General features: G+C 38.5%; 1 protein-coding gene across 6 annotated transcripts in view; it reads right to left on the minus strand.

Moving 5' to 3' along the window:
- The window catches only part of usp34 (ubiquitin specific peptidase 34), a 381006-nt gene that overhangs the window by 311471 nt on the left and 45075 nt on the right, over positions 1-24460 (minus strand). For 5 of the 6 annotated variants that reach the window (XM_087991428.1, XM_087991429.1, XM_043696074.2 and 2 more), the window contains exons 2-3: positions 18742-18829; positions 1994-2417 (exon numbers count right to left, since the gene is read on the minus strand). In XM_087991428.1, the coding sequence (XP_087847554.1) occupies positions 1994-2417; positions 18742-18829 (512 nt within the window). The remainder of the gene's footprint in view (positions 1-1993; positions 2418-18741; positions 18830-24460) is intronic. The other variant, XM_087991430.1, reaches the window with a different exon arrangement.

Genomic DNA, 24460 nt, shown 5'->3' on the forward strand with positions numbered 1-24460 from the left:
TATACAGTGACTTTAACATAACAAAAACATCCCAAGGTTCCACAAATGAGTGTTAACAAACAATATTTGACAGAGCCACAGAAGGGGTTATTAGGACCAATTATAAACAATTTGTAAAAATTAGGTAGGTTTTAATGGAGAAACGGTTTAAGGAGTGAATTCCAGAGTTCAGCAGGGAATGAAAGTCGAGGAGGCACAAGAAGCAGAATTGGTGGAGCACAGTTCTCAGGTGGTTGGATGGCTGGAGAAGTTTACAGAAATTAGGGGGTGAGGCCATGACGGAAAAGGGGACAGAGGATTTGAAAGCAAATATGAGATTCTTAAAAGAGACAGGTGTTGCCAAAGGGAAGAGAGCCAATGATGGTCAAGAAGCACATAGATAATAGGTGAACACAAGTGAGCATATAGACAGAGTTCTGGATGAAATAAAGTGTGTTGGGTGTGTACAAAATGGGATGCTAGCAAACAAAGTTCCCTCTACTGTGTGCACAGCCATCTGCTCTGACATTCTGCACATGGCAATCAGCAGGGACGGACTTCCACCTCTGGAAGTCTCTGCACAGACCTTGTAGACCCCTGCAAATCAGAAGGAAAATTAGAGGGAACGCTGCTGGCAGCAACTAGAGCACTGGAATGATGAATTAAATAACAGTAGTTACAATCAATTAATTACTTTTATATTGTAAAGTGCTTAGGGATGACTTAGAGTGCTATATAAATATAAGTTTTTTGCTTTCCAGGTTTATTCACTCTATTGTAGCTGGATTTACTTTTAAATTTTATTTATATTTTAAGATCCTTAATGAAAACATATTCTTGGAAACCTTAAATACATGCATAATAAATTCCAATCAAAATGTAAATGCAAGAAGGACACATTTTTCACCCAGAACCATGAAGATGGTAGCGCAAAGTTTCATGTGCCAGGCAAATTTAAGTGGCATTTGCTTTGGTTAATTCACTTGAAGGCTTAAGATTTCCCTTCAATAGTACAGAGAACACTGGGCTTTAAGGCAGTGACAAATCTATTTCCAAACAATAAATAATATTATCCATAAGCTTACGTGTGACAGCTTCCAATTTAGCGAGGTAAGCTACTAACACTTTTGAAGAACTCAGTAATAGCGTGGGTAACTGGATTTTAATATCTTAGTGCTTGTTGAAACAACATGGAGATCGATCAAGTCAAATTTTGCTGAGCAACACTGACATACAAGTTAATTCGTGTATTAAATGAAAATTCCTCTAACCGGTACTTTAGCCTACAAGTCTACAATAAATTCTGGAGTGATTTTTTTAAAAATTTGAACGCAGGATGACCACAGCACAATGCTCATAATCAAATCATGTTTAAAACAATTATCAAATCGGAATCACCCTCAACTGTTGGCATTTATAGTTTCCTTATTCATATTAGCTAGTAGTAAGCTGTTACTAAGAAAGAAACAAAAAGTTGATCTCAGAAATATATCCCTACAAATTGCTGTGCTGTTCTCTTCCCCACCCAAAAAATTAATTTGGTGTAGAAATGGCAACTTGAAGACAAAACCCCAATATATTAAACACAAGTTTTAGAACAACAAAAAGCTTTCAGTTATTGTGAAAACTAATTTCTATTTACCCTAACATTCACATCTATTAGTTAATATCATTATAACTCCTTCAAAAAATTTGAAAAACTGATAACACTCCAAAGTTAGCGAGGAAACAATAAATTTTATAAACAAAAAATCAAAACCACTTTCTGAATTGCCCAAACAATTTATCAGGCTTTTTTTTCCCTTACATTGGATATTATATATATAGATAATAATTTAACTACACAATTTTAAATATATGTTTTCTGTTCCTAACCAATCTTGGGTATGTTAAATTACAAATGATAAATAATGCATTGTCATTTTCTTTCCTCAAAGCAACAGAAAATGTTCACAATCTAACAATTACTGGGTTACATGTATCAATTGATGCATCAAAAAAAAACACATTATACCTCTATAGTGGCATGAGTGTTATGCTTGTAGGCAGTATATAAAGGGAACTGAATTTGAAATATCTTTGCCACACATAACAGCAACTTTTCTTTCTCCTCTGTACTCCATGTGCTAAATGGATCAGTGCTCCGTGCAGAAACCTCCTCAGTTCTCCCACATGTTCTATTATCTGCTTTTTTCTCCACAAAATCCTTTGATTTCCGACCAATATCTTCTTCATCATTATTACACTCGCCTTCCTGATTAGCCTGTTCATGGATTTTCTGATTCAGATCCTGCCACGATGAATCATTACTAGTGCAAATTTTACATAACTGGTCCTGGAGAGTCTGGACTTGGGCAGTCACCATATTGATAAGGGCATAAACCACCTGGTTGAAGATTTCCAGGTGCTTGTACTCCTTGAAGCAACAAAGACATTGCCTATAAGAAGGAAACATAGTATTAACAGTTTTACAGCAAACATAAAATTGGGCAAAAATATTAGGGGAATTTACCCAAATGCTGATTTGGTTTACAAATCTGTGTACCTGCATTAGGAAGTAAGGATCGAGAAGATATATCTATCATGGTATAATGAATATAATTATGATAGTATTAAAAAGCCAGCTCGCTTTGATCTATAGGAGATATAGGTATATATTTTTGGGAAAAACTTGAACAGCAGTTAATGTTCAGTACAGTGATAGCGAGAAAAAGCCAAGAACTGTATCTGAAGTTAGAACATTGCTACATCAGGTGACGAGACCACTTGGTGTAACTCATACATAGACCAGAATGCCAAGATGAAATAACAGTGAAAAGAGGTAAGACAATAAATACAATATTATAAGCCAAAAGTTTATTCACAACAGATGCAATCTTATTGCAAAACATGTGACAGAGGAAATAGCATTCCAAACAATCACACTTCTTACTTAATTTCTTAAGTAACAGAGACTAAAACGAACACTTGCACTAATCAACAATATAGGAATTCAAACATTCCATATGAAGCAATCCCTGCCATTAGATGTTCAAATCTGCCAGCACAGCAAGTTAAGAGAGTCTGTGACAATTGCTTGGATTTCCTAGTGAGTGTTAGTCATATTCTGTTAACAAAATGCAAACACACCAGCATATTCAAGAACAACCCAGCAGAGATTTCTCTAACAGAAAAATTGAACCACTTCTCATGAAGGATCTCATATAATTTTTGCTTACACAAGAGTTCAGCATCAAATCAATTGGCACCAAAGTTTTATTAATGCCATAATACCACATTTAAAACAGTTTGGACCCCCATCAATAAAAAGTGGTCTCAATAACTTAGCATCAATATGCACTCAGCAACAATAAATTTCTTACCCTTGTTGTATATTCCCATCTCGCTCTAAACAACATTATGAGATAGCTGTACCAGGTTACAAATATACTGGGCAAATCACAATATTGCATTCAGTTAAAAACATCTTATGCAACAAAAGTGGACTATTGTATCATGCACAGATTTAGAGGAGGAGTTGACAAACTGCAGCACAGAACTCTTATTTTATTCTGGCGGATGGAATGTATTGCATGAGGCAAAGACAACAAAAAACTACAAAATCATAGCCCAGTTGGACACATACACTTTTTTTTTTAAAAAGTGTTAAAGCGTGAAACAGGGGTATGGTAATCTAACAAGGGGACAAAATTCCCTCAATGATTGGAGTTAAAAGGAAAATGATCCTTTCGTTTGGCATGATATAGAGGGAAGTTTCTTTTCTATTTACAAATCTGAATTTGATTCACACGTGAGATTTCCTTCTTACCTTTACAAACAGGATTGAGACCAGTGGGCAATCAAATACACAGGTTTCCCCATTGTGACACCTTGTGGCTAACCTTGCAACTAAATACAGATTCTAGGAATAAAATAGCACCAGTTTTTATTAGCTATTTGAAAGACACTACATCAGTAGTTCAAGCTTTAGCTAAAAAGAATGAATAAAATAGTGAGTGAAAACTCAAATCACAACACCACATATGGGATTTGTATACATTGCAGGAGAACATAAATGTAAAACTGCCTAAGTGGTCGGCATGGACAGGTTGGACCGAAGGGTCTGTTTCTATGCTGTACATCTCTATGACTCTAAGTGCAGTAGTCTTAAAGATTTTCAGTATTTTTAAACAGAATACTGCAACACACCAATTTATTTTAAGATAGAATATCAATAATATGAAAAAGTGTCTATTTTGGATGTTGCAACTGAAATGCAGAAAAACCACTAACATATTTTAAAACATAAACCCAAAACTTAAGAGGCAAAAGCTAAATACTTTCATCAGACTATCAACACACTCTAGAGACTCCGTTCAAATCCCATCACAGCAAAAGGCGCAATTTCAGGTATTTTCTTTAAGTGTAAAGCATACCCTCCCCACTTTACCATCAGGGGAGAAGATGTAATCCTGGTTCAATGAAGAGTTCAGGAGGGGTTGCCAGGAGCAGCACCAAGCATACCTAAAAATGAGATGTCAAGCTGGTAAAGCCACAAAACAGGACAACTTGTTTGCCAAACAGTAGAAGAATAAGTTATAGGCAAACTGAAGTCTGATCCACAACCAACAAACCAGATTTATAGAATATAGAAAAGTACAACACAGAACGGGCCCTTCGGCCCATGATGTTGTGCCGAGGATTAATCCTAATGTAAAATAAAATAATCTTACCTACGCACCCCTCAATTCACTGCTGAATATGTGCATGTCCAGCGGGTGCTTAAATGTCCCGAATGACTCTGCTTCCACCACCATCGCTGGCAACACATTCCATGCATTCACAACTCTCTACGTAAAGAACCTACCTCTGACATCTCCTCAATACCTTCCTCCTAATATCTTCAAACTATGACCTCTCGTCCCAGTCAATCCTGCCCTGGGGAAATGTCTCTAGCTATTGACTCTATCTATGCCTCTCATTACCTTGTATACCTCGATTAGGTCACCTCTCTTCCTCCTCCTCTCCAAAGAGAAAGGTCCAAGCTTAGTCAACCTCTCTTCAGAAGGCAAGCCCTCCAGTCCAGGCAGCATCCTGGTAAACCTTCTTTGCACCCTCTCCAAAGCCTCTGTATCTTTCCTATAGTAGGGTGATCAGAACTGAACACAATATTCTAAGTGTGGTCTCACCAGGGACTTGTAGAGCTGTAGCAAAACCTCGCGGCTCAAACTCGATCCCCAAAACACCATATGCTTTCTTAACCCTATCCACTTGAGTGGCAATTTTGAGGGATCTATGTACTTGAACACCAAGATCCCTCTGTTCCCCCACACTGCCAAGAATCCTGTCTTTAATCCTACATTCAGTATTCAAGTTCGACCTTCCAAACTGCATCACTTTGCATTTATCCAGGTTGAACTCCACCTGCCATTTCTCATCCCAGCTCTGCATCCTGTCTATGTCACACTGCAGCCTGCAATAGCCCTCAATACCATCAACTGCACCTCTAACCTTTGTGTCTGCAAATTTTTTCTAACCCACCCCTCAATTTCCTCATCATAGTCATTTATAAAAACTACAAACAGCAGAGGCCCAAGAACACAGCCCTGCAGGACACCACTCAACAGTGACCTCCAAGTAGAATACTTTCCATCCACAACCACTCTGCTTTCTGTCAGCCAACCAATTCTGAATCCGGATAGCCAAATTTCCCTGTATCCCATACCTCCTGATTTTATGAATGAGCCTACCATGGGGAACCCTATCAAATGCCTTGCTTAAGTCCATATACACCACATCTACTGCTCGACCTTTGTCGACCTGTCTTGTCACCTCCTCGAAGAACTCAATAAGACTAGTTAGGCACAACCTGCCCCTCAAAGCCATGCTGACGGTCTTTAATCACACTATGCTTTTCCAAATAGTCATAAATCCTAACCCTCAGAATTCTTTCCAAAACCTTGCAGATCACAGACGAAAGACAGACTGGTCTGTAACTGCCACGGATTTCCCTATTACTTTTCTTGAAAAGAGGAACATTCGCCTCCTTCCAATCCTCTGGTATGACTCTCGTAAAGAGTGAGGAAGCAAAGATCTTCACCAGCTGCTTAGTAACCTCCTTTCTCGCTTCCTGGAGCAATCTATGATAAATCTGGTCTGGTACTGGGGACTTATCAATCTTAAATTTCTAACACATCAATTTCATCAATCTTGATCTGTTCAAGCCCATATCCCGGCTCCTCAAAGTTCTCATTCACATTTCCTTAGTGAAAACTGAGGCAAAAAACTAATTTAGGGCTTCCCCTATCAGCTCAGACTCCATGAACAAGCTCCCTACGCTATCCTTGATCGGCCCTACCTTGTCTCTGATCATTCTCTTATTCTTCACGTATGAGTAAAATGCCCTCGAGTCCTCCCTAATCCTTCCTACCAAGCCTTCCTCATGCCTTGCCTCAGTCCATTTCTGAGCTCCTTTCTAGAAGCCTGTAATCCTCTAAAGCTTTGCAAGATCCTTGCTTCCTCCACCTTACATAAGCTGCTTTCTTCCTTTTGACGAGAAGCTCCTCTGATCTCATCATCCAAGCCTCCTTAATCTTACCCCTACTTACCTGTCTCAGAGGAAAAAAATTCATGCATCACTCGCAACAACTGCTCCTTAAACAGTCTCCACATGTCTGCTTGCCCCTTCTTTGGAACAATTGTTCAGAGTCTGTACTTCCTAACTCCAGTCCGATAGCATCATAATTTCCTTTTCCACATCTAAATATCTTCCCTCTAACTGCTCCTTTCCCTCTCCAACACTATGGTAAATGTGAAGCAGTTGTGGTCACTGTCACCAAAGTGTTCTCCCACCACGAGATTTGACACCTGTACTGGCTCATTGCCGAGCACCAAATACAAAATGGCCCCTCCCCTCGTCGGCCTGTCTACATACTGAGTAAGAAAACCCTCCTGAACGCACCTGACAAAAACGGCTCTATCCAAACCATCTGCACTAAGGAGGTTCCAGTCAATATTGGGAAAGTTGAAGTCACTCATAACAACCCTGCTACATCTGCATTGTTCCAAAATCTGTCGGCTTAATGGTTCTTTAGTCTCCCTACTGCTATTAGAGGGTCTGTAGAAAACCCCCAATGAGGTTGCTGCTCCTTTGCTGTTCCTCACTTCCACCCACTGACTCAATAGGCAAACCTTCCTCAACAACTTTCATTTCTGTAGCTGTGATGCACTCTCTGATTAGCAATGCTACACCCCCCTTCTCTTTTTCCCACCCTCCCTGTTCTTTTTAAACGTCCTAAACCCTGGAACATCTAGCAACCATTTCTGCCCCTGTGAGACCCGCGTCTCCATTATGGCCACAACATCATAGGGCATGGATCAATACTTGGGCTCAGTTCATCACTGCAATTTAATCTCTGCAGTTCTGACAAATCTAGCAGCCAATGGTGGTGGACAATTAAACAATTCATTGGAGAAGGTGGTTCCACAAGTATGTTGATCATTAATGATGGGGGAATCCAAAACATCAGTGAAAAAGCCAATGCTGAAACATGTGCAACAATCATCAGCCAGAAATTCAAGTGTATGATCCATCTCTCTTTCCATCAGAGGTCCATGCATCTCAGATGCCAGTGTTCAATCAATTCAAGTGACTCCACATGATACTAAAAACAGGCAAAAGGTATTGGATACTGCAAAAGCTATAGACCCTGACAATATTTCAGTAGTGTACTGAAGACTTGTGACCAGATTTTGCCACATCCCTAGCCAAGCTATTCCAGTATGTTCACACCACTGGCATCTACCCAGTAAAACGTGGAAAATTACCAAGGTATGTCTCTTCCACAAAAAAAGCAGCAAAAATCCATCCTGGCAAATTGCCACCCCATCAGTCTATTCACTAACATCAGCAAAGTGATGGAATGGGTCATCAGCAGTGTTAGCTCGTTTTCAGGTCTGCCAAGACTATACAGTTCTGAACTCATTATAGCCTTCGTTGAAACATGGACAAAAGAGCTGAATTCCAGTGTTTAATATTAAAGCATTTGGCATCAAGAGGCCCCTAGCAAAACTGGAGTCAATGAGAGTCAGGTGAAAACCTCTATGCAAGTTGAAGTCACACCCATCACAAAGGAAGATGGATAGTGGTTAGTGAAGAACAATCATCTCAGGTCCAGGGCAGCTCTGACAGAATTCCTCAGGGAAATGCTCTAGTAGTGCCTAGGCCAAAACAGCTTCAGCTGTTTCATCAATGACTTCCCCTCCCTTATAAAAAGATCAGAAGTGGCAAGGTGCACTTGATTGCACAATGTTCATTCACCATTCATGTCAACTCAGATGCTGAAGTAGTACCTGCCCAAAATGTAAGAAGACCTGGACAATATCCAGGCTTAGGTTAACATTTAACATGCCACACAAGAGCTATGCAATGACCATCTGAAATGAAAGAATCTAACTTCACTTGACGTTCAATAGAATTACCTTTTTTGAATACCCCACTATCTACATTCTGGCAAAAACTCAATTGGACCAGCCACATAAATACTGTGGCTACAAGAGCAGGTTAGAGGCTAGAATTAAGAACTAATTTCCCAACTCTCCAAAGCCTGTGTACAAGTCACAAGTTCCAGACGATGAAGTATTACCCATTTGCCCAGATGCACATCTCCAACAAATACTCAATAAGCTTCATAACATTTAGGAGTTGCTGGAGTTCACATTTACAAACATTCAATTCTTGCATCACTGATACTCATTTGCAGCAGTGTCTACAACATGCACTACAGAAATTCAGCAACACTCCTTGGACAGCACTTTCCAAAGCCTACAACTAGCAACTTTGGAACACCACCAGTTCCCAACCAAGCCTCAGACTTGGAGCAATATCAGTATTCCTTTACTGCAAGCTGGTTCAAAATTCTCGAACTCCCTCGCAATACCAGGTGGGCTACAGTGATTTAAGAAGGCAGCTCACTACCATATTCTCAAGGGTAACTAGTCATGGGTAATAAGATACTGGTGAGGTAGCAAAGTCCAGCGCCCTGAATTAATTAAAACATACTCTACAATTTAAGATAGATGAACTTGTGGTACAAATAGTGATAAATGGTTTAGATTTAATCATCCACACAGAAACATGGTGACAAAGGTGACCAAAGTTGGGGAATAAGTAGTATAGGGGACACACATTTTTACAGAAAGGCAGCAAGGCAATGTCGAAGAAATCATCCTGACAACAAAAGGATGGTGGTGAACATAAGAACTAGGAGCTGAAGTAGACAATCCAGTTCCTTGAGTCTATATTTCATTCAATACAACTATGGCTAATCTCATCTGTCTCAACTCCACTTTCCTGCCTGCTCTCCACAGCTCTTTAACACATTACTAATTTTTTAAAAAATCTATTTCCTCAATGTTATTCAATGTCCTGGCATCCACAATGCTCTGGTGTAGTGAATTCCACAGATTCATTACCCTGTGTGAGAAGCAATTCCTTTTCTCTCCATTTTAAATCTGCTACCCTTCATCCTAAAACCATGACATCTCATTCTACATGCGAGAACAACCCTTTCTACATTTACTTCATCAATTCAGTTTAGCATCTTATATACCTCGACTTGATCTCCTCTTATTCACAGAAACATACAGCATGGGAACAGACCCTTCAGTCCAATGCTGACCATAATCCCAAACTAAATTAGTCCTACCTGCACTTGACCCATATCCCTCCAAACATTTCTTATTCACATACTTATCTAAATGTCTTTTAAACGTTGACTGTATTCACATCCACCACTGTAAAAAAAAAAATTGCCCCATAAGTCGTTTTAAAATCTTTCTCCTCTCATCTTAAAAATGTCCTAGTCTTGATATCCCCCATCCTAGACAAAAGACACCTGGCATTCACCTTATCTATACTCATGATTTTATAAACCTCTTTAAGGTCACCTCAAGTGCCCATGCTCCATCGAAAAAAAGTCCCAGCCTATCCAGCCTCTCCTTATAACTCAAACCTTCCATTCCAAGCAACATCCTGGCAAAAAATCTGTTCTCAATTCTCTCTATCTTAATAATCTCCTTATTATCGGGTGACCAGAACTGGACACAGTACTCCAGAAGAAGCCTCATCAATGTCCTGTACAACTTCAACATAGCACCCAAACTCCTTTTACTCAAAAGGTCTGAGTAATGAAGACAAGTGTGCTAAACACTTTCTTAACCACCTTATCTATTTGTGATAGAAACTTCAAGAATTGTGTACCTCAATCCCTAGGTCTCTATTCTCCAACACTACCAAAAGCCCCTGTTTGTTTTACAAAAATCCAATACCTCACATTTATCCAAACTAAATTCCATTGGCCAAGATCTCTTAGCCAGTGAAGATAACCTTCTTCACTGTCCACTATACCACAAATCTTGGTGTCATCCACAAACTTAGTAACCAAGCCTCTTATATTCTCACCCAAAATCATTTTTATAAATGACAAACAAAAGTGGACCCAGCACTGATCCCGGTGGAACACTGCCGGTCACAAGCCTCCATTCCAAAAAACAGCTCTCCACCATCACTGTCTCTTGCTGTTAAGCCAATTTTAGATCCAATTAGCAAGTTTGACCCCGAATCTCACATGATATACCTTTAGTAATTAGTTTATCATGCAAAACCTTGTCAAAGTCTTCATTAAAGTCCAAGTAAACAAAGTCCAAGTAACCACTCTGCCAACAATCTTCTTGGCTACTTGTTCAAAAAACTCAAATTAGCTTTGTGTGACACAATTTCCTTTGCACAAAACCATGCTAACTATCCTTAATCATTCCTTACCTCTCCAAATGCATATAAATCCTATATTTCAGAATCACTTCAAACAACTCCCCACCACCAAATTCAGACTCGCAGGTCCATAGTTCTCAGGCCTCTCATTACATCCCTTCTTACACAGAATGACAACATTAGCCACCACTCTCCAGCCATCCAGCACTTCACCATATTTATAGATGATACAAATATTTCGGCAAGGGGCCATGTAATTTCCTCCCTAAATTCTCACAAAGTCCTGGGATACACGAAATCAAGTCCCAGAGATGTATCCACCTTTATATTTTCTGAAACCTACTCTTCTGTAATGTGAATAGGTTTCAAAATATCAATATTTATTTCCCCGACTTCTCTAGCCTCCATTTCTTTCTCCACAGTAAAAACAGGTATAAAATATTCATTTAATATCTCTCCCATCTCCTGAAGTTCAACACAAAGATGACTTCTTTGATCTTTAAGGGGCACTGCTCTCTCTTTCTAGTGACTCTGACTCTTAATATACTTGTAGAATCTCTTTAGATTAGCCTTATTTGTCAAGGCTAAGGCCGTCTCATATCCTCTCTTCGCCTTCCTGATCCCCCTCTTAAATAATGCCTTTACACACTTTATACTGTTGAAGAGATTAATTTGAATCCAGTTGTTTATATCTAATATAGGATTCTATTTTTATTCTTGACTAAAACCTCTATTTTTATTCATCCATTGTTCTTTAAATCCTACTTGGTCTTATTTTTCCATTAGAATGAAAAGACAACAGTTCTGAAGTTTCATTATTACACTTTTGAAAGCCTCCCACTTATCAGACGTCCTTTTACCTGCCAATCAATTTTAGAAATTGTCTTATACCATTAAAATTTGTCTAACAAATTTAAAACATTAACTTTTATGAAAAGTTTATCCTTTTCCATAACTGTTTTAAAACAAATAGAATAATGATCACTTGATCCAAAGTGCTCCCCCACTTTCACTTCAGTCACTTGTCAGTTTTATTACCAAAAATGTGGTCACATTTTGCTCCTTCTCTAGTCAGAACATTTACATATTGATGAAGAAAATTCTCTTGAACACATTTAACAAATTCTTCACCTTCCAAACCTTTAATTCTATGGTAGTCCCAGTCAATGTCTGGAAAATTAAAATCACCTACTATTACAACTTACTATTCTTACATCTCGGAGAGATCTTGACATATTGGCTCCTCAATTTCCTTCTGATTATTGGGGGTCTATAGTGATCAAGGTGATCATTCCTTTTTTTTATTTCTAATTTCAACTCGTTTTCACTGGACTATTTTTCAGAAATATCTTCTCTAGTTACAGCAGTAATGTTTTCCTGAATCAAAAATACCACTCCCCCTTCTCTTTGACTTCTCTTTCTACCCTTCCATAGCATCTGAAACCCAGAATATTGAGCTCCTGACCATCCTTCAGCCAAGTTTCGGTGATAGCTATCCTATCCCAATCCCATGTTCCCAAGCATGCCAAGTTCATCAGCTTTACCATAGACCCCTTGCATTGCAACAAATGCAGTTTATTGCTTCAGTGTTACTTTGTTCTCTGACTTGTTCTGGTCTGTCATTTCTAATTAACTTGTATTTTCAGATTCAAAGCCATCCTCATCCATTTATTTTGCTAGTTATGCCCCAAAGAGATCTCAATGATCGAAAAACCCAAATCCCTGAACATTGTACCAACTCTTTAGCCAATGATTCACCTCCTTTATTCTTTTATTCTTTCCTTCATTCAAGCTCGAGACCAGAAGTAAACCAGGAGATGACTACTCTTGATAATAATTATATATTCACTCTGTAAAGTCTTAACCCTTTCCCTATGTCATTCCTATCAATGTGCACAATAATTTCAGATTTCTCATTCTCCCCTTTGACAATTGCTTCAAACTTTGAGACATCCTTAACCGTAGCACCAGGAAAACAACACACCATCATAGGAAATTCTATGACAGTGAATGTGAATCTATGTTCCTGACAGTAGAATCCTCTATTACAAATTATTCTATTACATTTTGTCAAACCCCACCTAACATAAGCTTCATTTTTAGTGCCCAAGATCTGACTGCCTCTTCTATTTTCCTTAGAGGCTAACCTTTTCAGCAGTCCCTAAAATGTTGTATTTGTTTGAGAGAAGAATAGCCACTAGGGGAGATAGGAGACCTCTAAACTACCTTCTCACTTTCCTGAGTCAGTCAGTCAGTCATTCATCTATCTGACTGATCCTACTGTGTTATCACTTCTCTAAATCTACTAGCCATCTAAGTCTACATGTCTTGTATGCCCTCAATAACATTTGGCCTACAAGGAAGCAACTTACAACAGCACCTTATATATGAAGTAAACCATCTTTCCTTACCAAAGACCTAATATTAAGCATGCAAAAAAAAACTCTTAAATAAAATCAGCCACTTAGTTGAACAATCATTTTTTTTTTCCAAAACATTGTTCCTCAAGTGGTCCAGCAGACAGCTTTCAAACTTCTGACCAAAACAAAACTCACTCCAGAGCCATCCATGTGTAGGCCTCTCCAGAAGTTCCGTAAACATAACTGTTTTAAAAAAAACTCCTCCGCAATTTAAAAAAAATTCTTCTAAGTGTATAATTCTACATGTTAACAGAATTCAGTTTGAAAAAAACATGCACGTTTGCATTTTTGATTATAAAAGAGCCAAAAAATGATTCAAAATAAAAATCTTATACAGGTTGACAACCCTTTATCAGAAATCCGAAAAGCTCCAAAGTCCAAAGGCTGTTTTGTGAAGTGCTTTTCTCATTAACAAGGCTGTTTGGCACACAAACAGTTAACCCAAGTCAACACCCACTTGATGCGTGCCACTCAGATGCAACATGGGTGGGCGTGGCCCAGCACTGACAGGCCTCAATTCTGTCTCAAGGTCCATTTTACTCTGAGTCTACTCTTCCACTAAGATTTTTTTATAAATTTCACCAAACTATCAATTACTCGGAAATTTGAAAAATTCTGATTTCCGACAACCAGCTGGTCCCGAGTATTTCAGATAAAGGATTGAGCACCTATACTACTGAAATGTAACAGCTGTAAGAAATCTTGAAGTATAGAAATAAGCCTGAATCTCAGGAGCAGTTGCATGATCCACACGATTCTCAGTCCACCATTTCTTCTAACACCAGAAACTATAGGTCTAAACTGCTCAACTTCCTTTCATAAGATAAGATCAAACCTTAGTCTCTGGAATAAATGTAACAAACCTTCCTTGAACAGCCTTCAGTGCAACTACATCCCTTCTCATTGTTGTGGTTCAGTTTGCCGAGCTGGGAATTTGTGTTGCAGACGTTTCATCCCCTGTCTAGATGATATCCTCAGTGCTTGGGAGCCTCCTGTGAAGTGCTTCTGTGATCTTTCCTCCGGCGTTTATAGTGGTTTGAATCTGCCGCTTCCAGTTGTCAGTTCCAGCTGTCCGTTGCAGTGGCCGGTATATTGGGTCCAGGTCGATGTGCTTGTTGATTGAATCAGTGGATGAGTGCCATGCCTCTAGGAATTCCCTGGCTGTTCTCTGTTTGGCTTGTCCTAGGATAGTAGTGTTGTCCCAGTCAAACTCATGTTGCTTGTCTAGGAATTTCAGAGAATTCCTAGAGGCATGGCACTCATCCACAGATTCAAATCAACAAGCACATCGACCTGGACCCAATATACCAGCCACTGCAGCGGACAGCTGGAACTGACAACCGGAAACGGCAGATACAAATCACTATAAATGCTGGAGGAAACACCACAGAAGCGCTTCACAGGAGGCTCCCAAGCACTGAGGATGTCACCTAGACAGGGGACGAAACGTCTGCAACACAAATTCCCAGCTCGGCGAACAGAACCACAACAACGAGCACCTGAGCTACAAATCTTCGCACAAACTTTGAACATCCCTTCTCAAGTACAGAAACTAAAACTGTATGCAATACTCCAGGTGCAGTCTCACTAATATTTTGGACAGTTACAGCAACACTCCCTCATTTTCATTCTCTACTCTTTTAGTGATAAATGCAAAAATTCCATTTTGCCTTCCTAATTACTTTTAGTCAGAAAAGACGTGCCCCAGATCAGGCCGAGTCAGAATGAACATAGGTTAGATGAGAAATTACAATGGTCTAGAAATACAAATGGGAGTACTTTAAATATTCCAACAACAGCAGTGTCATTGAACAAACAAATAAACAGATGGAGCTTAATCAAAGAGTGTAATAATGGTGGGGGGCGTTAATCTTCATATTGTCTGACCCAATCAAATTAAGGTAGTCGAGAAAATGCATTTATGAAATATTCTTGCAACATTTCCTGGAACAATACATTATGGAAACAAAGAAAGATAAATCTAATTCAGAACTAATATTATGTAATGAGAATGGGTTAATTTGTAATTGCACAGTAAAATGATCCATGAGAAGACATCTTGTTACCACAACGCAATTCAATATCATATTAAGTTTGAACGCAACATACTCAAGCCCAAACAAGAATCTTAAACCTAAACAAAGCAGGGTGGGATGGCAGACCACAGTGGCTAGCAATGCTGCCTCACAACATCAGGACCCGGGTTAGATTTGTGCCTTGCGTGACTGTCTGTGTGGAGTTTACACATTATCCCCATGTCTGCTTGGGTTTCCTCCTTCAATCCAAAAGATATGCAGGTGAGGTGAACTGGCCATGTTAAATTGCCCAGTGTTAGGTGCATTAGTCAGGGGTAAATATAGGGTAAGGGAATGGGTCTGGGTGGGTTACTCTTCAGAGGGCCGGAGTTGTTTGGGCCTAAGGGCCTGTTTCCATACTGTAAGGAAGCTAATCTAATCTAAAAGCTAGTTACAGAGGTAGAGGGGAAGGTCACTAAAGTTGACTAGGTAAGTAAATGAAAAAGGTATGACAATGAATAAACAGTGGAACTTTTTTCAAGAAACAATTAAAAGAAGTGTTCAATAAAAATACATACTAATAAAAAACTCAGCAAAAAAGAAATAATAATTGATTGATCTACAGCTTAAACAAAGTTAAGGATAGTAATAAAAAGACTTAAAACGTTGCTAAATATATGTCTAACTATGAGGATTGAGAGTCCTATAGAAACCAGCTAAGAGCCAACAAATAAATAGTGGATATACAGGAAAAGAAATAAAGGGTATGACAGCAAGCTAGTCAGGAATATAAAAACAGATCCTAATAGCTTTTACAAGTATATAAAAAGATGCGTTGTTAAAGTAAAAAGGTCTGTCGCTTAGGGGCAGAAACAGCAGAGAATCATGGGGAAAAAGAAAATGGCAAAAACATGGGCAAATATTGTATACGTCTGCCTTCACAGTGAAAGACACAAATTACACACCAGAAAGTGTGTGTAAGGAGCTAATAGAAGAGGGACAGATACATAAAATAGTTAATATTAGTGAAAACTTAGAGAAAATTTAAAGAATTAAACCCTAACCCAGGATATGACAGTCCACATATTAGGATTCTAAAAAAAGGTAGCTGCAGAGATAGTCAACATACTGATTATTATTTTCCAAAATTGCCTAGATTCTATAACAGTCCCATGAATTTGAAGTGTGTAGAGGTAACATCGCTATTCGATCAAGGAAGGGAGAGAACACAGGGAACTACAAGCCAATTAGTCAGACGTCAGTCACTGGGTAAAGTCCAAAATTTATTAAAGAAGTCTCAACAACTCACAAAGAAAATCTTGTCAGAATCATCAAATTTAACATGACTTTACAAACGGGAAATTACGTTTATGAAATTAATTCAGAGTTATTTCAAAGATGTAATTCGTAGGTTAGATTCATGGGATCCAGTAGGTGCAGTTTAGGTAACACATCACGGGGATTTAGATAGGCTAAACGAATGATGAAAATGGAATTATAATATGGAAAAATGTGAAGTTATTCTCCTTGGTGGGAAGAACTGAAATGCAGGATGTGTCTTAAAATGAATAAAGTTTAGAAGTGTTAATATCTAAAGGTGACTTGGGTGTCCTTATTCATAAATAACTGGAAGTATGCAGGTGCAGCAAATAAATTAAGAAAACAAATGATATATGGTCTTTATTACAAAAGAAATACTGGAGTTAAAAAAAAAGTCTTGTTGCAATTGTATGTACCATGGTACAGAGACACCATGAGATGTGATTTGATTGAAGCATACAAATTTCCCACTGAGCTCAGCAGGGTTAATGCAGGAAGGATGATCCATGTGATGGCATCAAGGAGTCTACAGAGGACAGGCTCAAAATAAAAGAGGTATACTATTTAGCATTAAGAGGAAGAAGTTTTTTTTTTAATTCTGAAGATGGTGAATGTTCGCAATTCTCTACTGCATCAGGCTATGGAGACTCAGTCAGTGGGTATATTCAAGACAGACTGATATATTTCCATTTATTAAAGATATTGAGGGATATGGAAATAGTGCAAAAACATAAGTGTGAGGTATATTGGCCATGATGTGGCTCAAGGAGCCAAAAGGCTACAGCTCCTATGTGTTACATTTCTATTTTGGGATTTCAAAAAGGCATTTGATAAGGGGGTCTCACCAAACAAGGGGTCATGGGGTTAAGGGCAACAAATTTCCATGGAAAGAGGATTTGTTAACTGCTGGCAAGTAGGAATAAACAGGGCATTTTCAGTTTGGAGGCTGTGATTAGTGAGTCTTCAGATGATGTTTACAGTTTACTTGAAATACCTAAACCAAAGGACAGAGGGAAACATATCTAAATTTGCTGACATTGCAAAGCTGCATGAGAATATAAGGTGTGCAGACAAATTGAGGCTGCAGGGACAGAGACAGACAGATAGGTTAAGTGAATAAGCAACAACTAAGCATAATGCAGAGAAGTAACAGATTATTCACTTCGGTAGTAAAAATAAAAAAGCCAACTTTTTTTTAGAACGATGAATGTTGCTGTTTAGAGATCTAGGGTATATACTTACAAGAAGCATAGAATATTAGCGTGTAAATGCAGCAGGAAAGCAAATGGCATATTCACCTTTTAATGCCAAATGACTGAATTGAGAAGCCCTGCTAAAATTGAACAGGAGTTTGATCAACTATTGTGTACGGCTTTGATCTCCCTATCTAAGAAGTGTAGTTAGCTCCTGGGCTGAGGGAGCTGTCCCAGGTCAGGTTGCAAAATAAATCCAACCTGTGCTGTCTGGAAATTGGAAGAGTAAGAGTTGATTCCATTGAAACACAATAGATTCTGAAAGGGCTGACCAGGTGACCATAAGAGGCAGATTATTTAAGACTTCGAAGAGAAATTTATTTGTTCAAAAATTTGTGAATCTTTGAAATCTCTACCTCAGAGGTTTATACATACTTCATTGTTGAATATAACAACCAGACAGACTGACTTTTGTTTCATGGAATCAAGAAATCTGGAAGCAAACAAGAAAGTGCAGCCAAGACTAAATGTAAATCATGATTGTAATGAACAGAGGAGCAGGTTCAAGCAGTTGCTGGTCTACCACTTTTTTTAAAAACGTTCTGTGTCTCTGTATGTCTCAGAGTTTAGAAGGATGAGAGGAAATATAATTGAGGCATACAAAATGTTAAAAAAGTGAGTTGATAAAGTAAACACAAAAGGGGATGCTTCCTCTGTGGGACAATTTAGAATGATAAATCATAGTTTTAGGCCAAGGGTGGCAGTCTTGAAACAGAGAGGAGGAGAAATTACTTCTCTCAAAAGGGGAATTCAGTAAAATAGTAGAATTCACTACCCCAAAGTGCAGGGGACATCAGGATACTGAATAAATTTGAGGAGACAGACAGATGTACAATTAGTAATGAGTTAAAGAGTTTATAGGAAGCAGGCAGGAAAGTGGAGTTCAAGTCAAGGGGAGATCAGCGAAGAAGGCTCAAGGGGCTAAATTGTCTACTCCTTTTACTTGTTAACAGAAAACATAAATGTTATTACAAAGTCATTCTATAAATAGAAAGTAAACATACCTTTGCGTCCAAGAGTTGATGTAATTAAATATCTTGAGCGCATGTTCCTTTTTGAGCTGCAACCCTTCATTATTTTCTGTTTCAGATACTGCAAGGAGAGGACAACAAAAGATTCATCAGTTTTATCTAGACCACAAGATCGGACCCATTTTTTCCTCTATCTCTCTCTTTCCTTCTCCCTGTTACATGCATCCCATTACCCCTTAAAACACATCAATTCTTCCTACTTCAATCACTTGTTATGGCAGGAAATTACACATGCATCATCATTCTTCCATGAAGGAATGTTCAATTATTGCATTAACTCTTGTTATCTATTAACTGTCCACATCCAGCAAGGGCAAGGACCAGAAATGAAAGTTTTCAAATCGGAAAATGCTCCTTTTACTAGGCTGAAATGCAAGTTTGCTAAAGTAGTCCACAAACAAATGTGTAAAAATAGATCAGTGCACCATCAGCTGAAGGCATTCAAGAAAGAGATGATGAGGGCTCAGTCAGCGAACAAACAAATTCAGAGCCCTCTCGATGTCAAGTACTTAAAGAGAAGGATAAAAGAAAAAGAAAAAGCAGATCATGAACCCAAAGAAGGAATGCTGCAGAAAACCCAAGACAGAAAACAGAGAACTGTAGGCCAATTAGTCCGATATCAGTCGTCATGATGTCAGATGACAAACATGGAAGAATCAATACTGCAGAAAGCCTAAAGAAATAGAAAGTGTGTCATGGAAATTTTTTTTAAAAAAAGGAAAATTTAAAGCAAAGAGGGAATAAAACAGTACTGACAAATAAAATCAAGGAAAGCCTAAAGGTTTACTATTATAAAATGTATCAAAAGAGTGAGAGGATAACTCAGGAAAGATTAAGAGCCCATTAGGGACCGTGAGGGTAATTTGCGTGTGGATGTGGAGGTTACAGGACTTACGGTCCTTAATGAGTACTTTGTGCCTGTTTTCACATGAGAGGCACAATAAATACATTACACTAGAGGAGAACAAGTGCAAAATATCACATGAAATTAAGTTGTGAGAAAGAAAGTATCAACAGGTTTAGCATATTGGAAAATAGTACATCCCCAGAACCAAATGAAACATAGCCTAGGATGCTAAAGGATGAAAGACAAAAAACACAGGATTATTTTCCAATCTTCCCAAGTTATGGGTATGGTATCAAAAGTTATTGAATGTAGTCCAACTGTTTAAAGAAAGGTAGAAAGAGATATAGTCATTTCTTCTGTAGCATGACAGTCACATTCCTGCACGACCTTGTGCTATACAAGAATTGTACAAACATGCTACAGCAAACACATGTTTTTAAAAGTCCACACTTTAGAAACAGCATCCCCTATTCATCAATCGCATTAAAGCAAATTTGCATAGACAAAACAGACACTACAGCAGAACAACCTGTAGATAATAAATATGAGACAAATATCAGCAAAGGGAACATTATTGAAAAGAAAGTCTGAGGGACAAAATAAATATCAATTTAAAAGTAGAAGATTAATCAAAAACAGCATGAATGTATTGAATCCTTAATACTTGTGTCATAAAATAGCATTAGTTGCAATTCACCAACAATAATGCTGGAGTTTGGAAGCTATTTTTTGTCGTACAAGGAACAAAATAGACGATTCAAAAGAAGTGTTACAATATTGCAGTGGTTAAACAGTCTTAATCAGTGATTTAGTTTTCACAGGTAGCTTCCACTTTAAAATGAATAAAAAAAATTACATAGATAAAAATTGCCACAATTAAGACAGAAAGGACACCTATACGTTACCAGAAATAAATTTCAAAGAACACATTTTCAGGTAAGAAGTCACTTGTGAGAGTGTTTCTTTGCTTCCTAATAGAAATTACACAGTAGGATGAAGTACACAGGATCACCAAACTCATCCCTGATATGGAAAGACTATTTTGCAATGAGAAATTTGGAAAATGTGGTCTGCATTCTCTGGAATTTGAAAGAATGAAAGACCAACTCATAAATTTACATTTTCTTAAAAGTGATAGAGGTAAATGCATAAAGGAGATTTCCTGGTTGAGGGGTCTGGAACAAGGAAACAGACTCCATTCTAAATTGCTTACCATTTATTCACTGAAAAGTGAATTTTTTTTCAATTCAGAGAATGGTGAAGATTCAGAGTATTCTATCTTGGAAGGAAGCTCAGTCATTTACTAAGTTCAAGAGAGACTGGTAGATTTCTAGTTACTAAAGGCATGTAGGGATATGGGGTGGCACAGGAGTAAGGCAGAGAAGTAGATAATCAGCCATCATCTCAAATGGCAGAGCAGGTTCAAGAGGTTTTTTTTTTAAAATTCATTTTGTGGGACGTGGGTATTGCTGGCCAGCATTTATTGCCTGTCCCCTGCCTTTGAGACAGTGATCGTGAGCTGCCTTCTTGAACAGATGCAGTCTACTTGCTGTGGGTTGACCCATACTGCCATTTGGGTGGGAATTCCAGGTACAGTGAAGAAACAGCAATATATTTCCATGTCAGGATGGTGAGTGGCTTGGACAAGGACTTGAAGGTAGTGGTTTTCTCATATATCTGCTTTTGTTCTTCTAGTTGGAAGTGGTCATGGTTTGGAAGGTGTTGGCTGAAGATCTTTGGTGAATTTCTGCAGTGCATCGTGTACAATACTACACACTGCTGTTACTGAGCATCGGTGATGGAGGGAGTGGATGCTTGTGGGTATAGTGCCAGTCAAGCAGGCTGCTTTGTCCTGGATGGTGTCAAACTTCTTGTGTTGCTGGGGCTCCACTCATCCAGGCAAGCGAGGATATTCCATCACACTCCTGGCCTAACCTTATGTTGCCTAAATCGTGAGGATTTGAGAGAAAGCTATGGCAATAGTTACAATGATTTTAATACAAATATAGATTGATCCAATCAGATTGAAACTACTTTTGATAATGGTTAGTTCTTAGTGTGTATTTGGGATAATTTCTTGGAGAAACACATTCTAGAGACAACCCGAGAGCAAGATTAATGATTTCTTAACAATAGGTCCCTTGGTAGCAGTGATCACCTTGTAATTGAGTTTCATGGGGAAAGGAGTCAGTCTCAGACTAGTGCATTTTTAAAAACTTAAATAAGGAAGTTATGAGAGAATATTAAAGCAGAGCAAACTCATAAATAAGGTTAAGGGATAGGTCAACGACAAAGATAGATTCAAAAAGGTGTGGACACTCCATCCATGATTAACTAAGGAAGTAAAGATAGGATCAAATTGAAAAAAATGATCATTCCAAAATCATGGAATGACAAGTCAAAAGATTGGGCAGAACTTAAATGACAAAGAATGCTAAACAGGTGAATAAAAAAAGAAAGAGAGACAAATCAAACAATGAGCAAAAACTACTTAGATTTATTAGAACAGATATTGCAGGCACACAATCTTTTATCCAAAATTCTGAAATCCGAAAATGTCTGAAATCCAAAGATTTCTTGGTGAAGTGTACAGCGTCAGTCATGCTTGCATAACAAGGTTTGTTTGGCGAAATCCACACCACTCAACCCACGTGGCGGCATTACCCAGCACTGGCAGGCATCAATTGAGTATTTTTTCACTTCATTTAATTACACTGTGAAATTGCCAAAAAGAGCTGCAGATACACCTATGCATAACAATAATAAAAAGAAAAGGAAGCAAGCATCTGACGTTATCGATAACACAGGAAGTGGAATTATTGCAGAAGCTTGATCGTGATGAATCTGTATAGCATCTTACTGAAGAATATGGTGTCGGAACTATCACTGTATATGGTTTAAAGAAACAAAGACAAGTTACTGACGTTTTATGGTAACAATGGTGACCATTAACTAACGAAAATTAGGAAAAGCACTGCATAGGGCAAAAATGAAGATCATAACCGTGCGTTGATGAAGTGGATTTGACAACGAAGAAGTGAACGTATGCAACTGACAGGTTTGTTGGTCATGAAACAAGCTAGAATAGATCATAAAGAACTGAACATTGACGGCAACTGTCAATATTCAGAAGGTTGGCTGCAGAAATTTAAGAAGTGTAATGGTGTAAAATATCTGAAAATCTGTGGTGAAAAAGGCTTCTACTGACCATGAAGCAGCTGAAAATTATATTGACGAATTTGCCAAGATAATACCGGACGAAAGCCTTAACCCTGAACAAATTTACAATGCTGATGAAACAGCTCTCTACTGGCGCTATATCCCTAGAAAAACATTAACAACGGCTGATGAGAAAGCACCAACAGGTTTTAAGGATACGAAAGACAGGTTAACTATTCTCGGGTGTGCCAATGCTGATTGGTAAAAACAAACATCCAAGGCGTCTAAAAAGGTATACACAATTTACCTGTGCATTATTATGCAAACAAGGGAAATCTTTTGACTGGTTCAGTAACCACTTCGTACCAGCGGCACAAGCTCATTGCAGGCAAGCTGGAATGGAAGAAAACTGTAAAATTTTATTGTTCCTGGACAACTGCTCCACACATCCCCCTGCCGAACTTCTTGTGAAATGTAATGACTTCGGCATTTACTTGCCCCCTAATGTGACATCTGTATTACAGCCTTGTGACCAAGGAATTTTACGCTTGATGAAGAGCAAGTATAAAGACTTTTTTTTAAATTGTGTGCTTGCTGCAGTCAACAGAGGGGTAGGAATCCAAGGCTTCCTGAAAGAGTTTGGTGTTAAGGCATTTTCGTAGTTGCTAATGCTTGGAAGGATGTTGATGAATCAACATTAACAAACACTTGGCACAAACTGTGGCCTAAAATGATGTTTGATGTAAATGAACCTACAGACAAAGACTTTGAAGGATTTTGTGTTACTGATGAGAAAACTATGAGAGCAAACCTTCCAACTTACACACAAAGTTTATCGGACAACAAAGTGTAAATAAATTACAGGAAGCTGACATCGAAGAAATGCTGAACATTAACAATGACGCAACTATTGTGCATTCCTCGAGTGATGGGAAAATTGGTGAAATGCTGTTAAATACAGATAAGCGTGAGGATAGTAGTGTTGATGATGACGACGACTTTGTGAGCACAGCTGAAAGAATCCCCAAAGACAATATGGTGAAAATGCGTGATCAGTTAATCGCTGGCCGTGAACAACGTTCATTTATCAGTGAGAAAGAGATTATGGCAATTTACTCAATTAAAGAGAGTTTGCTTAGACAGAAATCTATGTTAATGAGACAGAGGACATTTGAAGTCTTTAAAAAAGCCGTCTGCCATAGTGGTGAAGCAGTGTACGTTTAAGATTTACAGAACTTTTTTTCTGGAAATAAAACGTCGAGAATTTATGATCTGTGTATTTCATTGATCAGTATATTAGCCCACAAGCAGCACGGTGGCTCAGTGGTTAGCACTGCTGCCTCACAGTGCGAGAGACCCGGATTCAATTCCCGCCTCAGGCGACTGTCTGTGTGGAGTTTGCACATTCTCCCAGTGTCTGCGTGGGTTTCCTCTGGGTGCTCCGGTTTCCTCCCACAGTCCAAAAATGTGCATGCTAAATTGCCCATAATGTTAGGCGAAGGGGTAAATGGAGAATGGGTCTGGGTGGGTGGGTGGCGGGTCAGTGCGGACTTGTTGGGTCGAAGGGCCTGTTTCCACACTGTAACTAATCTAATTTTGAAAATGTAATCGTATTTCTAGTCTTTATTTATCCCACTTCGTGAAAGTATTCATGTTTTTGCTGCAGTATTAGTGTTGGATTACAAG

This window comes from Chiloscyllium plagiosum, unplaced genomic scaffold, assembly GCF_037043375.1.
Source record: "Chiloscyllium plagiosum isolate Xiang-an unplaced genomic scaffold, Cpla_swu_hap1 HiC_scaffold_10, whole genome shotgun sequence".
NCBI lineage: Eukaryota > Metazoa > Chordata > Chondrichthyes > Orectolobiformes > Hemiscylliidae > Chiloscyllium > Chiloscyllium plagiosum.